The 16,353-nt window shown below is 48.0% G+C and overlaps 1 protein-coding gene across 1 annotated transcript in view; it reads right to left on the reverse strand.

Moving 5' to 3' along the window:
• The window catches only part of LIMD1 (LIM domain containing 1), a 73,430-nt gene that overhangs the window by 6,600 nt on the left and 50,477 nt on the right, over window positions 1–16,353 (reverse strand). The window contains exons 3-6 of the mRNA XM_065933879.1: window positions 9,118–9,185; window positions 6,300–6,362; window positions 983–1,113; window positions 370–421 (exon numbers count right to left, since the gene is read on the reverse strand). Of these exons, the coding sequence (XP_065789951.1) occupies window positions 370–421; window positions 983–1,113; window positions 6,300–6,362; window positions 9,118–9,185 (314 nt within the window). The remainder of the gene's footprint in view (window positions 1–369; window positions 422–982; window positions 1,114–6,299; window positions 6,363–9,117; window positions 9,186–16,353) is intronic.

The raw sequence follows: 16,353 nt of genomic DNA on the forward strand, positions 1-16,353 counted from the left end.
ACCCCGGTTCAATTCCTGGGTCGGGAAGTTCCCTTGGAGAAGGGGTAGGCTACCCACTCCAGTCTTCTTAGGCTTCCCAGGTGGCTCAGATGGTAAAGAATCTGCCTGCAATGCAGGACACCTGGGTTCTGTCCCTGGGTTGGAAAGACCCCCTGGGGAAGCGCATGGCAACCCACTCCAGTATTCTGGCCTGGAGAATCCCCATGGGCAGAGGAGCCTGGCGGGCTACAGTCCACGGGGTTGCAAAGAGCTGGACATGACTGAGCGACTTAGCATAGCACCGCTCGAGAACAGGACACAGATCTTGTAAATGACCCAAGGAGGTATGTCTTGGAAGACCCCAGGAGCGGAGCTAAGAAAGCATCTTACCTCAGGAGGAAGGATGGGAAGGCCACAGGCTGCACACTTGGGGGCCAACACTCTGTGGGGAGAAGCAGAGAGCAGTCGGGCTAGTCCCGCCTCCCGCCCATCCCACGTCACACGAACCCCTTTATGAAGACGGGCCTGGCACACTCTTGAGACTACTGCTCTGGGCTTGTTCCCCAGCGGCAACAAGCGCACGTGGCCCCCTCAGTCCACTGTGGGTGGAGACTGGCCTGTTTACCCCCACTCACGGTGTCTGGTGAAGCCTCATGCAAACTGGGGGTGTGGAGGCCAGCCCTGAATCGGCGCCTGTTGAAGTCTGGTAAGGCTGGAGCCACAGGACTTGGCAGATTCCTCTAGAGGTCTAGCCAGGCATCCGATTATAGGTTTCTTTGGTCCTGTTTTCCCAGTAAACATAATTCTTTAACCAGTTCCTGTCCGCATCGGCATCCACTGACCCTGAGGCCTGGGCTGCACCCCTCCAAACCACTGCACACTGGCTGCACCGCGGTGCAAACAGCCTGCAGACACACCTCAGCGGGTCCCCTGCCCTCCACTCTGCAGGGCTGCAGCCAGCGTGGCTGGTATGAACGGCTCTTCCCACCCCGTCCCTCCTTACTTGTGGTAATCCCGGACACAGTAGATCTTGTTCTCTGAGTCCACGGTGAAGGGCACCCCGTCCAAACACTCATTACAGATGACGCAGCGGAAGCAGCCGGGGTGGTAGGACTTCCCCAGGGCCTGCAGGATCTGGGGGCGCAAAAGGAAGAGGCCAGGACTCAGCAGGGATTATAGGGAAGGAAGGGAGAGACACATCAGACCAAGGGACCACATGGGAAAGTGTCACCTTCAAACCAGTCCATCCTAAAGGAAAACAACCCTGAATACACATTAGAAGGACTGATGCTGAAGCTGAAGCTCCAACACTTTGGCCACCTGATGGGAAGAGCTGACTCAGTGGAAAAGACCCTGATGCTGGGAAAGACTGAAGGCAAAAGGAGAAGGTGGTGGCAAAGGATGAGACGGTTAGACAGCATCACCGATTCAAAGGCCATAAATTTAAGTAAACACCGGGAGATGGCGGCGGACAGAAGAGGCTGGTGTGCTGAAGTCCATGGGGTTGAAAAGAGTAGGATAGGACTCAGCAACTGAACAACACTTATCCCAGTTTCACGTGGACCAAGTCAAAAGATGATGACAGACTCCCCTGGTGGTCCAGTGGTTAAGACTTCACTTTCCAATGCAAGGGGTGTGGGTTCGATCCCTGGCTGGGGAGCTAGGATCCCACATGCCTTCAGGCCAGAAAACCAAAACACAAAACATAAAACCGAAGCCACATTGTAACAAATTTCATAAAGACTTAAAAATGGTCCACATCAAAACAATTCTTAAAAAAAAAAAAAAAGAGATGATGAGACAGGAAAGGCTAACCAAGTTACAGGCATAAACAGGAAGAAACCCAACGGGATCCTTCTCTAGCACTTATAAATCTCCAGCAGGGAGGGTTCTCTATCAAAACCCATGATTCTCTGTATGAAATGATGCAAAGCAAGGCCATGAAAAGACCCACCCAGATTTGGGAAGCGGCTAGTACAAGGAAAGACAAAAGTTAACTCCATAAGGAAACAGCAGAGCTCAGAAGAAAAACCTCTTAACTTCTCCCTCCTGGGTGCCCCTCCTAAGCAGCTTTGTCTCTGGTTATAATCCAGAAGCCGGGACTCTTATCTCAAATCCAAGTGTAAGTAAAGCCTCTTTGTTATTGCTGCTTGTAAACACAGCCAAGAGAAAGCCCCAGGCACCTTCTTCCTCTAAGCGTCATTTGACCTGGATGTGGTTGATACCTGGGACTGTTAGAGGCCATCCTGAAACCAGGACAGAGCCTAGACTCAGAAGGTGGGAGAGAAATGAACATCCTCGGTGATGGAGATGAGTCACCCAATTAACTCTCCACCGAACTGCCTACCCCCCAGCCTCCTAGGTGAGATAGAACACTTTTGCTGTTAAGTTCAGTGGTTCTCAAAGTTTTGCCTCTGGACCTGCGACATCAGCACCCTTTGGGAACTTAATTAAAATGCACGTTCTTGGGCCCTGCCCAGCAACGGGTGTTTTAGTATAGTGATTCTGACACAGGCGGAAGTTTGGGAACCACCACCTTCTCAAACTTGAGCTGAGTTTCTGTGATTTGCTGCTCAAAGTACCTCCAATAATTCAGCAGCAGATTCGTTTCTGGGATTACCTGCACCATGACACTCAGCACAAACATTACAACCGTGGAATCAACGCCAGCGAGCCTGCACCAAAATGCCTGTTGGTGAGGAACGTACAAAGCAGTCATGAGCATCCCCAAGCAGGACCACACAGAAAGCCTCCCACCAGGCAGAAGGGGAGTTGGAACTAAACAGAACTTTTCGGCAGAGGGTTGTGAGTTCCGTGGGAAAGCTGTGCTGTCCTGGCGCCCGACGCTGCCTGCAGAGGCCAACACCACACCTCACAGCTTGCAGTCCAGGGGGCACCAGGAGGACATGGTGCTAGTCCAGCTCTGCTCAGAAAGCTCAGCTTTCAAGCTTCCTCATTCCCTCTGGGATTTCATTAACCTCCCAGCCTCCTCAAGCTGCCAAAGTAGGAAGAACAAGTGGCTGGGCTTCAAAGACTCCTTGGCAATCTGGACCTTGGAATGCATTTTGTCCCAGTCTAATGCTGTCGTGGCAGAAACAGACCCTTAATTTAACCCACACTGTGCCAGAGGGTAATGATGCCATTTTGCTGCATTCTGACTAGCTATAATAACTTTTTTTCAGGTGGGAAATGCCCAGTTCCAACCTCCAAGCCCAGAGTATTTCCCTCAATGAACAAAGATGGAGCAGAGACAGACAAGTTTACATCACGAGCTGGACAACCGAATTGTAACTGAAGGAATGGTAACTGAAAGAATCTTTCTCTATATTGTTATGATTCTTAGTGGCAATCATGAGTTCTATTGTTAAAACTAAGTGTACTATCAGACAGACATTGGCTGAAAGTTTTCAAGTCTGAGAGCAGACCTATAAGAATCCAGGGGTGACTTGGCTTTATCCCACAGGGTAGAGAAGGTCTCCAAACTCAGTTCCTTTCCTTCCTGTATGCACAGGCCGATCCTTATGCCTTTCAACTAGGAGCAGCTTTGTAACTTTCTTTGATCAACAGAATGAGGAAGGGGGACTTCCCTGGCAGTTCGGTGGTTAAGACTCCAAGCTATCAATTCCGGGGGCACGAGTTTGATCCCTGGTCAAGGAACTAAGATCCCATATGTCTGTCAGCATAGCCAAAAAAAAAAAAAAAAGAGAGAGAGTGAGAAAGAAATGATGTTCTGAGATTTTTTTAAGTCAATGATGAAAGAAAATTGGTAGCTTCCACTTCCTCTCTCTTGTTGAAAGGAAGTCCAGGCTAGACTATTGAGTAAGATTAGTGGCCACGGGAAGAGAAACCTGGAGGGTGAGAGGTCACCTTGTGTACCAGCTGAACACAGCTGAGGAAGTGACCCCAGCCATTGCCACATGGAGCAGAAGAACGGCTCTGTCGAGCCTTGACCTAATTCCTCACCCATGGAATTATGATCAATAAAATTCATGTAGCAATAGATAATAAGGGCTTCCCAGGTGGCTCAGTGGTAAAGAATCCACCTGCCAATGTAGGGGACGTGGGTTCAATCCCCTGGGTGGGAAGATCCCCTGGAGTCGGAAATGGCAACCCACTCCAGCATTCTAGCCTGGAAAATCCCACGGACAGAAGAACCCGGCGGCCTACAGTCCACGGGGTGGCAAAGAGTCGAACACAACTGAGCAACTGAGCACACACAACAATAGATTAATGAAACACCCTGAGACCCAGAGAAGGCTTAGTATACTGAGAAATAAGAACAGGGTAGAGTCGCGTTCATAAATTTGGACACTGTTGGCCTCATATATGGTAGGTTTGTTGGAAGGGCTCTAAAATCAAGGGCAAAATCTGCTAGAGAAAAGGAGCCCTGTGGAGTTGGGCAGGGACCTAGGGAAGGTGGGAGTGAGGCAGGCTCCACCTGCCTCCTCCAGGGGGATGGCTGGAGGCCCGTGTTCCGAGGGAGGCCTCAGCCGCTTATGAGGATGCCGCTCACGGGGCCACGCTGTGCTGCGCTGCGTCAGAGCCCGGAGCACAGCAGGGTCTCCTCCGCTCCGGTTCTCTGTTTTCCACCTGTCAGCATAAAACCAGCTTACGTCCATCAAAGACATGCCTACGAGTGTTCATGGCAGCTCAGTTGTAAATGGCCCAAAACTGGAAAACACCCAAATCCCCATCTGCAGGAGAATGGATAAATAAACGGTGCTATATCCACACAGTGAAATTCTACTTAGCGATGAGAAGAAATGAACTTACAACACACAGAACAACATGGATGAATCTTCAAAACAGTTTCTAAGTGAGAGAAGGTAGATCAAAGCAGTCTATACTGTATGATTCTACAGTATGGAGTTCCAGGATCAGTGAAACAAGTCTGGGGCCACAGAGGTCCGAACAGTGGGTGTCTTCATGGGAGAGAGTCTTTCTGGATATGGGGAATGTTCCAGATCCTGATCTGTGTGGTGTTGACACATAGGTATAGTGGTAAAGAACCCGCCTGCCAATGCACGAGATGCAGGAGACAGGAGTTAGATCCCTGGGTGGGGAAGATCCCCTGGAGACGGAAATGGCACCCAATTCCAGTATCCTTGCCTGGGAAAGCCCATGAACAGAGGAGCCTGGTGGGCTACAGTCCATGGAGTCGCAAAGACACAAACGAGCGACAAAGCACAGATGCATAAACATTCATTCAGCTGTGCACGTAAGACATGCACCCTCTGAGTTGTTTCTCAATAAAAAATGGTAAAAGAAAAAAAAAATACAGCTAGTTTAATTCCCTTCACCAGAATAAAATTAATGGCTCAGCTTAGAGAGGTTAGATTTAATTCTTGCAATGAAAAGAATGGGATATAATGATTCTCTCTGACCAATATATGAAAGAAATTCGACAGGGCTGATGTCCAGTGGTGGACAATTTGATTCCTGACACAGAATAAGAACCCTGTATTCATAAACCTCACAACCTGAGGAGGCCAGGAAGGAAGACCTGTCCCCACTCAGGATAAACTCAGAGAGTCACGGCTGAGTGGGGAATGGAGCGGATAAAACCCGCTCCCTGTTCTGCTTTCTCAGAACTAATGATGGGGCCCCACCCTCATCTTAGGAAATGATTAAACCGGGAAGAACATAGGGGAAAAGCAACTGTGTGTATATGATTCCAAAGCAGCTAAGATTTCTCCATGAAAACACAATGTTTGACATCTCACCTGGGATGCCACAAAGATCAGAGAAAATCAGAGAGAGGCCAGCATGACATGAACAGCCCAGAGGAGGAGCACACCCTCAGAAATGACCCTGTATGGACTGCATGGTGAAGGACATAAATTCCAATAAAAGCCAAATGTGGGGCTACTACAGCAAGCAAGCTGCATGGGGTTTTCAAATAGAACCAGCCATAGGGACTTCCCTGGTGGTCCAGCGGTTAAAAATCGCCTCCCAGTGCAGGGGACACGGGTTCGATCCCTGGTCTGGGGAGACTCCACATGTTGCGAGGCAACCAAGCTTAGGAGCCGCAACTGCTGAAGCCCATGTACCTAGGCCTGTGTTCCGAAACAGGAGAAGCCTCTTCAGTGAGAAGCCCACGAATCACAACTAGACAGAAGGCCCCACTTGCCGCAACTAGAGAGAAGCCCACACAGAGACGGAGACCCAGCAGAGCCATAAATAAATAAAAATAAAACCAGCCATGATCACAAATCAAGGTAGGAAACATTGTTTTCAATTATTAACTTATTTTTTCTGTCAATGCCTCCCCCCCATACACCATGTTATCAATATTACCTTGTTCGCCTGACCCTACTCACCATGTCCATGATCAGATGTCCACAGAGGAAACACCTGTCCGCGGACTGCTGGAAACCAGAGTACTGCAGAGAAAAGAGAAAAGAAAGTTCAGCCCAGGCGGGGCAGAGTAGTCTAGCTACTTCCCTGCCAGCCGCGAGGATCACAAAGAATGTCTTAGAGAGACGTGTCCCTCTATTCAGGAATCTGTCGTGTCTCTGTGGACAACAGTGTGGTGAATTACAGAATACCCTCTGCCACAAGAGCCATTACAAATGCTAATACCGCTCATCTCTCAACAGTTGCACCCAGGCATCCATGACAGGCCAGGCTCTGCATAAGAGGCTGTGAAGAGAGAGGCATCAGCCTCTAATCCAGTGGTTCCCAAGACACGTTTCCTGGCATCACCTGAGAACTTGTCAGAGTGCAAATTCTTAGGCTCCATCCCTGACCTACGGAATTGGAAAATTGGAAACTAGGGGCAGGGGATGAAGGGGTAGCGGCAATCTGGGTTTCTGCAAGCCCTCCAGGGAATTCTGATGCATGCTCAAGTTTGAGACCGCTGCTCTACATTTTCAAAACAATTCTGCAAGGTATGTACTACACTGTTTCTCAAACAGAAACAAGGGAAGCTCAGAGAGGTTAAGCTGCTTTCTCATGGTCACAGAGCCTATCTGGGGTAAGGATGGGATTCAAATTCAAGTCTGGGTCTGGTTAAAAAGCCAGTGCCTTGATGGAAGCATATATATCACCATAGGCAAAATAGATACTCAATGGAAATTTGCTGTATGTCAAGGAACTCAAACTGGGGTTCTGTAACAACTTAGAGGGGTGGGAAAGGGTGGGAGGGGGTAGGGAGGTTCAAGAGAGAGGGGACCTGTGTACACCTATAACCAATTCATGTTGATGTATGGCAGAAATCAATCCAGTATTGTAAAGCAATTATCCATCAATTAAAAATAAATAATTTTTTAAAAACCCAATGCCTTTTACAATCAGCTTCAAAGAAACTGGATAAATATTATTTACCTTATCTTACCAAAACACACATACATACACATGCACACAGAGAGCTGGAATCTGGAAAGAAATGAGGCAATCACCTCAGAAAACAGACTAAACACTACACACTGGAAGATACTAGAAGCTTAGATATTATGAATACAACTTAATAAGGGAAATGTAATAGAAAGGTTGACTCATTAGAAAAGACTCTGATGCTGGCAGGGATTGGGAGCAGGAGGAGAAGGGGACGACAGAGGATGAGATGGCTGGATGGTATCACTGATTTGATGGACATGAGTTTGAGTAAACTCCGGGAGTTGGTGATGGAAGGGAGGCCTGGCGTGCTGCGATTCATGGCGTCACAAAGAGTTGGACACGACTGAGCGACTGAACTGAACTGAACTGAACAGAAAGGAAGGTGGAAAAGAAAAGGGACATTTTCTGGAGCCTTACACCACATAGTACCGGGGTTTGCTGCCCGGTACTTCCTCCTGATTCTCGGGTAACAGTTCTTCATTTTTTAATTGTACTTATTTTTATTTTTGGCTGTGTTGGGTCTTCCTTTCTGCGTGTGGCCTTTCTCTAGTTGCGGTGCCCGGGCTTCTCACTGCGGTGACTTCTTACTGTGAAGCATGGGCTCGAGGCATGTAGGTGTCAGCAGTTGAGGTGCACGGGCTTAGCAGTTGTAGTTCCCGGGCCCTAGGGCAAAGGCTTGGTTGTGGTGCACGGGCTTATCTGCCCTGTGCTATGTGGGATCCTCCCGGACCAGAGAAGCTCTTTATTTCTGCTTGAGATCCAGCCTTGCTCTGCCACCCTGTGGTCCCATGATTTCTGAGGGGCTAGTCCCCCATGCTAGGTTCCGAGGCAAGGACCTGGTCATTCAGAGCCTTGCATGCCTCCAGCACCCAAGACTTTGCCCAGGGGTGAGCAGATGACTCACCCAGAGCCCACGGGACTCTAGGAGCAGGACAGGCACTCAGCCCATCAGATCTGAGGCTGGGAGACAGTCAACTCTGGTATGGCACCACCATCTGACTATCACATCACAGTGCCAGTGACTAAAGTTGAGCACATGGGAGGAGACGACCCCCTGGGGGCATGCAGGATTGGTTTCCTTGGGTTTGCTTGTCTGTTACTGGCAAACATGAGTCATCCTGAGTCAACCCACACTCCATGAAGAAGCTGGTCCCGAGCCATCTCTGGGTCTCACACTGGTCATCCTAGTGACCGGGCACGGCTCCTTGCCTGGCGCTGTTAGGGTCTGAAGATGTAAAGGTGAACCAGCCTGTTCCTCCCTCCCTAGGAACTTTCGGTCAGGTCAGGGGAAGACTTGTAAACGGACAGGCAGCGCGCTAACCGCTGGCCAGAAAAGGCCAAGGGCGGCAGCACAGAGGAGGGGGGACCCACTCTGAGGTCCGGGGGAACAGGCAGCCTGAGGGGGATCTGGGCAAAGAAAGAGGGAAGGCATTCCAGGCAGCGGACGCAGCACAGGCTCCGGCACACGGGGTGGGACGTGGGCGTGCAGAGAAGCCCAAGCCCCGGAGTGAGCGAGACGCAGGGTGCGAGGCAGGCTGCCCAGGGGCAGGGAGCTTCCGCGCAGGCGCCGAGGCCGTGCAGCGGGCACCGGCGGCGGAGCCACAGGGCCAGGGGCGGCGCGGTGGCACCGGTGCCTGGCCGCGCTCTGGCGGGGAGAGGAGGGAGGCGGGTGCGGGAGGACGCGGGGGCCCTGATCTCAGAGGCTCAGGCCCCGCCAGCGGTGCGGCCTCCGGGGGGCGCTGGGGGCGCGCGGAGTTAAACCACCTTCTTCTGCCAGGCCTGCTTGGGTGACAGACTCACCAGAAAGTCTTCCTCGCAGAACACTTTGCCGTTGACGAAGTAAAAGGCTTTTCCTCTCAGCTTCCGGCCTAAGGAGAAAGCACGAAGGCAGGGTAAGAAGAAAATGTTCATAGGCGGTGGAAAAGGAGACAAGAAGGGCAAAATCTTGTAAAGCAGAAACAAGCATGCCAAAAGCAATGCCAACGGTCAGTAACAGTGTCTGGTTTCTGGAAGGTGACGGGCCCTTGGTAACGGGCAGACTCAGGCCAGAAGACGGGTTCCCTGATGGGTGCGGCCTGGCAGGCCGACTTGGGAACCATCCGATACCTTCTTCCCGCACCTCCTCTCTGAGAAAGATGTCAGGGGACATGGCGGGGGACCAGGCGACAGTCTCCTGTGAAGCTGCCGTTTCCCACAGGATTGTGACCCTCACCCCTGACGTGTTCCCCAGGGAATGCTGGAGACAACCTGTCAGGAGAGTCCTACAAACTGGTCAGCTCTTACTTTCCTTACTTTCACGTCTTTTCTCATCTGAACGACAGAAAACACACGCTGTTGAAAAGGTGACGAAGTTTCCTATTTTCTCTTGATCTCGGTGGGGTGGGCGGGAGTGGGAAAAATTCAAAACATCCTGACTGCTCAGATGTAACTTTAGTTTCCAGAGAGCTAGGATGGTGACAAGAAGAGCATTCTTTTATCAATTCTTTGGACCTCTTTTGAAAAAACACCTGTTCAAGGTAAGTGGGAGCATCTCTGTGGGAGACTCTAGGTCTGTATTCAGCAGCAACCCCAAATCAAGAATATTTCCAGGGACACACACAAGATATACCCAACAGACTCTGTGGAACTTTCAGAAGCTGAATGAATTCTAAACACTAATGGGATCAAGACCCTTAGGCCTAAAGTCCACCTGAAGCCAAAATCACCAATGTCAAAAACACTAATGGTGCTCGAGACACACAGAAATCCCCGCATACACGATGGGTGTCCTTGCTTGTGATACCCCAGAGCAGGCAAACAGCACAAGGAAACTGGGGGGAGGGTGCTGATGAGGACTCGTCAGACCTCAGAGAGGACTCTGAAAGCATCAACGTAGGGGAAACACCGCACAAAGGGAAATAAACCCAACTACAAAAGCAAACCTTCAGACAGACTAAAGACCTCAGACTTTCTGTGAAACACAAAAGCCATTGTGTTAGAAAATACAGGTGACTGTCTTTGACTTTGGCGAGGTAAGGATTTCCATCCACTGACCTTCCACGAGTAATGGGCTTCCCTAGTAGCTCAGTTGGTAAAGAATCTGCCTGCAATGCAGGAGACCCCAGTTCGATTCCTGGCTCGGGAAGATCCGCTGGAGAAGGGATAGGCTACTCACTGCAGTATTCTTGGGCTTCTCTGGTGGCTCAGCTGGTCAAGAATCCGCCTGTGATGTGGGAGACCTGGGTTTGATCCCTGGGTTGGGAAGATCCCCTGGAGAAGGGAACAGCTACTCCACTCCAGTATTCTGGCCTGGAGAATCCCATGGACTGTATAGCCCATGGGGTCGCAGAGAGACGGACACGACTGAGCGACTTTCACTTTCATAGTAAGCTCATCAGGAAGGCCCTGATCCTCTCCTGGCCTCATCAGACCCTTTGTGTGGTGTTAGCTGCTGCCAGATTCACTGTTATCTCACTGTCGCCCCAACCCTCTGACTGGTTCCTCTAGAATGGTTTAATGCTCTGAGCATGTGCTACATTCCCTGAGGATCTAACTGTAATTTTAACTCAGCCTGGGGCTAAGAGGGCTTGGTAATCGTCTAACTGAGGGCAATAAATTGAATAGAAGGAAAGCAAGTCAGGGATGAGAAAATGGCTACAACATAGCATTAGTATCTAAAACGCATAAAGAACATCAATAATCCTGAGGAAAAGACAACTGTGTGTGTGTTTGTATACCTAGACAGGGATAAACATGCAGACTTACATGACTGCAAAAATAAGTGTATGCTCATACATACATGTAAACCAAATGTCAGTAGTCTCCTCTGAGTAAAGGAAATGGTGATTTTTATTAGTTTTTTTTTCCCCCTGCAGTCACTACGTATATTACGTTTATTGCCTGAACAACAAACTTTAATGGAGTGAGAGTGTGAAGGGCAATGGAGCGTATGTTAGAAGTCTTTAGCTCTCCAAACTTTCCTTCTGTCCTCCCCTCAGAGTTGTTCTAGGAGGTTCTCATTATAGAACCTTCACAAGCACTTCCCAGCTAAACTAGAGTAAAAAGAATGAGTACCTACAGCTCAATCATTTCGGGGTCCCTAACAGAATCCTCTGACATCCATAGAAGTTTGATTTAATAATGCTACTGACTTACACTTCTCCCCCTCCATAAAATGATTCCAGAGGACTCAGAGTTTCAGAAAGGAAAGTGAGAACTAACAAGAGTGTCTTCTCCACCTTGGGCCCTGACCAGGCTCAGGGTGAGAATCAATGTGCTGCTTCCCCACAGCCAAGGCAGCAAGGACACGAAGAGACCACCGTTAAAAGGAGCTGCCCAGACGTGCAGAGAAACAGTCTCCCCCGCCACACACACGGTCTGGCTGCAAGTCTGAGGCACGCCCTAGCTCTGCTGCTCCCACCTGGGGTGTCCCAACCAGGATGAAGCCGTGCTCTTAAGACCGAGGAAGCGAGGCTGCAGCTGCGAAGGAGGTCACTAGAGGGGGCAAGCAGGCTGCCTGGAAACGCGCAGGACTTCCCAGAGAGAGAGCTTCTGAGCCAAGGTGTGGAGAACACCCAGCTCTTCTCTTGGAATGGGATCCGGGACGTTCTAAGGAATCTCGGCAGGAATTAGCTTTTTTATTTAATAGAGGGTAGATCACCTCTCTTCCAAAATTCACAGAGGAAAAGGATCACACACACCAAACTCAAACTCTGTAGCATTCTAAGAAACATAAACAAGAGCTGTTTCACATATGATAACAAAGGTTTTTTTAAACAATCACATCTGTTTGTGATGGACGTCAGTGCATATTTCTGTAAGCTACAGAGAAGACTGTAAAATGATAAGCTCACCCTGGCGAGGAAACTCTTAAATTATTTATCTCTGACTCAGTGGGGCTGTCTGGGACTTAGCTTAGGGAATGAATCAGAAATATGAATAAATGTTCACTTGGGTCCAAATTGGCAGCCTTAGAGGAAGTGATCACATAAAGCAGAGTATATTTAAATGTAACCTGTAGCCGTTTAAAATACCCTTCAAGTAAGTGTTTCAGTGGATGAGAAAATGCTTTACTATAGGAGGATACTCAAATTACGTGAGTAAGGGGAAAATGCAAGCTAGATACCTGCAACTCCATTTACAGCACAATTTCATTTTTGTAACCTATACCCACACACACACCACTGATGCTGAAAAAAAAAGGAATATAGCATACTAAGTTCAGTTCAGTTCAGTTGCTCAGTCGTGTCCGACTCTTTGCGACCCCATGAAGCACAGCACGCCAGGCCTCCCTGTTCATCACCAACTCCCGGAGTCCATCCAAACCCATGTCCATTCAGTCAGTGATGCCATCCAACCATCTCATCCTCTGTCGTCCTCCTGCTGTCAGTCTTTCCCAGCATCAGGGTCTTTTCCAGTGAGTCAGCTCTTCGCATCAGGTAGCCAAAGTATTGGAGTTTCAGCTTCAACATCAGTCCTTCCAGTGAACACCCAGGACTGATCTCCTTTATTTTTTTTTTATTTTTTATTTTTTTTTTATTTTTCAGTGGGTTTTGTCATACATTGATGTGAATCAGCCATAGAGTTTGATCTCCTTTAGGATGGACTGGTTGGATCTCCTTGCAGTCCAAGGGACTCTCAAGAGTCTTCTCCAACACCACAGTTCAAAAGCATTGATTCTTCGGTGCTCAGCTTTCTTTATAGTTCAACTCTCACATCCATACATGACTACTGGAAAAACCACAGCCTTGACTAGACAGAGCTTTGTTGGCAAAGTAATGTCTCTGCTTCTTAATATGCTATCTAGGTTGGTCATAACTTTCCTTCCAAGGAGTAAGTGTCTTTTAATTTCATGGCTGCAGTCACCATCTGCAGTGATTTTGGAGCCAAAAAAAATAAAGTCAGCCACTGTTTCCCCATCTATTTGCCATGAAGTGATGGGACCGGATGCCATGATCTTAGTTTTCTGAATGTTGAGCTTTAAGCCAACTTTTTCACTCTCCTATTTGACTTTCATCAAGAGGCTCTTTAGTTCTTCTTCACTTTCTGCCATAAGTGTGGTGTCATCTGCATATCTGAGGTTATTGATATTTCTCCCAGCAATCTTGATTCCAGCTTGTGCTTCCTCCAGCCCAGCGTTTCTCATGATGTACTCTGCATATAAGTTACATAAGCAGGGTGACAATATACAGCCTTGACGTACTCCTTTTCCTATTTGAAACCAATGTGTTGTTTCATGTCCAGTTCTAACTGTTGCTTCCTGACCTGCATACAGGTTTCTTAAGAGGCAGGTCAGGTGGTCTGGTATTCCCATCTCTTGAAGAATTTTCCACAGTTTATTGTGATCCACACAGTCAAAAGTTTTGGCATAGTCAATAAAGCAGAAATAGATGTTTTTCTGGAACTCTCTTGCTTTTTCGATGATCCAGCAGATGTTGGCGATTTGATCTCTGGTTCCTCTGCCTTTTCTAAAACCATCTTGGACATCTGCAAGTTCATGGTTCACATATTGCTGAAGCTTGGCTTGGAGAATTTTAAGCATTACTTTACTAGCATTTGAGATGAGTGCAATTGTGTGGTAGTTTGAGCATTCTTTGGCATTGCCTTTCTTTGGGATTGGAATGAAAACTGACCTCTTCCAGTCCTGTGGCCACTGCTGAGTTTTCCAAATTTGCTGACATATTGAGTGCAGCACTTTCGCAGCATCATCTTTCAGGATTTGAAACAGCTCAACTCAAATTCCATCACCTCCACTAGCTTTGTTCGTAGTGATGCTTCCTAAGGCCCACTTGACTTCACATTCCAGGATGTCTGGCTCTAGGTGAGTGTGAGTAATCACACCATCGTGATTATCTGGGTCATGAAGATCTTTTTTATACAGTTCTTCTGTTTATTCTTGCCACCTCTTCTTAATATCTTCTACTTCTGTTAGGTCCATGCCATTTATTATTAAAGGCCTATGTCCTTTATTGAGCCCATCGCTGCATGAAATGTTCCCTTGGTAACTCTAATTTTCTTGAAGAGATCTCTAGTCTTTCCCATTCTATTGTTTTCCTCTAGTTTTTAGCACTGGTCAATAGTATTACAGGAAAATTTCACTTTCTATTTTGTATTTTTCTTTCAAAAACTTATCTATTGTTATAGACAAACTTATTCAAGGGAAATTCACTTACCACTTTATACCTTTCAATATTTACAATTTTTTTCTATTATTTTAATACAGCAGAAGATGGTATAAGAGAAATTTTACCTTCTGATTCACACATTTTAGATTAAAATTTCCTAGAATCATATATTCACAATCTGAGAAACAATACTTTCTTCTTAATTTTCAAAGAAAACTGATGTAATAATGTGAAAAGTAAAAAAAAAAGAAAAAAGTAAAATTCAACTAAGTAATGAAGTAATTTAAAGAAAAAAGACGGGAAAGGAAATCTGTCAAAGAATGACAGTGCCTCTGGGTAGACATACATGGTGTCTGAATGGCTGGGGGATGAGGGGGGAATTGGCTAGTTGTTTGCTTCTTTATACTCTCCTCAACTTCCCCAAACTTAATAATGAGCAGGTGTCAGTTTGATGATCATTCTGAAAAGTGCCCAACCGGCTAGACAAATCCTCTCCCTGCCAGGTCCCAGAGCTGAGGAGTCCCATATCCAGACCCCAGAGGCGAGGGGCGAGGGCAGCAGACAGAGGTTGCATCTGTATTTCCTGTATTACCAAAAAAATAAATAAATAAACAAGGATTTCCCCCACAGACCCAAGAAGGTGGGACCTTCCTCTGCTCTGAAGGACTCAAACTCCAGTTTTCACAAAAGTTTTAAAAGATCCACACCCCCCCCCCCCCCAGTTTAGAAACTGACTTCCACACCCATAACTAGTTTGCATTTTGTCAAAGTGAGAGAAAGAAACTAACATCTGTTGATGGCCTCCTGTTGTTTCCAGTACTGTATTTAGAAGTTTCGTACTCTAAAAAATAGTTTTTAAAGTATCTGAATACACTGCCACACATGTTACTACATCACTAGTCCCCTTTCTGTTCCCACCTTCCACGTTCCTCTCACAGAGACATTTCACAAACCACTCCCTGTCTCCTACTCTAGGATGCATTCAGTGGGGAAAGAATTCACCAAAGAATTGGGCAGAAATTGGACCCATCACATGTCAACAGCACGGAGCAGTGTGGGGATGCGGGAACTGGGGATCACTGGACATGACAGCCAGTGATCTGTGGCCAGCAGTCTGGGTTTCCTCTTCTCTTTCATAAAGACACCATGTGTTGCTGTTTACTCGTTAAGTCGTGTCTGACTCTTTGAGACCCCATGGACTGTAGCCCACCAGGCTCCTCTGTCCGTGGGATTTCCCAGGAAAGAATACTGGAGTGGGTTGCCACTTCCGTCTCCAGGGGATCTTCCCGACCCAGGGGCTGAACCCAGGTCTCCCGCACTGCAGGCAGATTCTTTACCATCTGAGCCACCAGGGTACTTACAGGTCAAACAATATCATCTCCATTTCCTACATTAGGAAGGCTCAGCGAGGCTCGCCCAGGTAGTAAGTGGGCAGGTTGGAAGCCAGGCTACCTGACGCTGACGTGTGTGCTTGTTCCACTGCACCATGAGCCCGCCTGTGCAGTTTACCATTTGCTGAGTGCACACCGCCATGTGGAATCCAGTCTCTCTCTCCCTCCCAGGGAATGGAGAGGGGCGTTTTCATTTTTTAAAGTGCTTTCTATGTACTGGGCACTTTAGCTACCCCGTATCCCTTTAACTGTCTCGACAATTCTGTAAAAATCCCTTGCGACGGCACCCATGTGAGGTATAACTTGCTGGTGATGACCCCCATCTTCTACCCTAGGCACGCTGAAGGAAGGTAAGGCCATGCAGAATACAGCAAGCAAACTCATCTTGAAAAGCAGGGAGGCAGAAAGAAGGTATTCTTCAGGCTGACTCACTCTAGATCTAGCCAATGAAACAGACACCGATGAACTGGGAAATTCCTGGAATCACAGCCGCTGTCCTGAAAGTTCCAGGCAAGCGGGGGACCCCGAACCGTCCTCACTGA

This window comes from Muntiacus reevesi, chromosome 4, assembly GCF_963930625.1.
Source record: "Muntiacus reevesi chromosome 4, mMunRee1.1, whole genome shotgun sequence".
Classification (NCBI taxonomy): domain Eukaryota; kingdom Metazoa; phylum Chordata; class Mammalia; order Artiodactyla; family Cervidae; genus Muntiacus; species Muntiacus reevesi.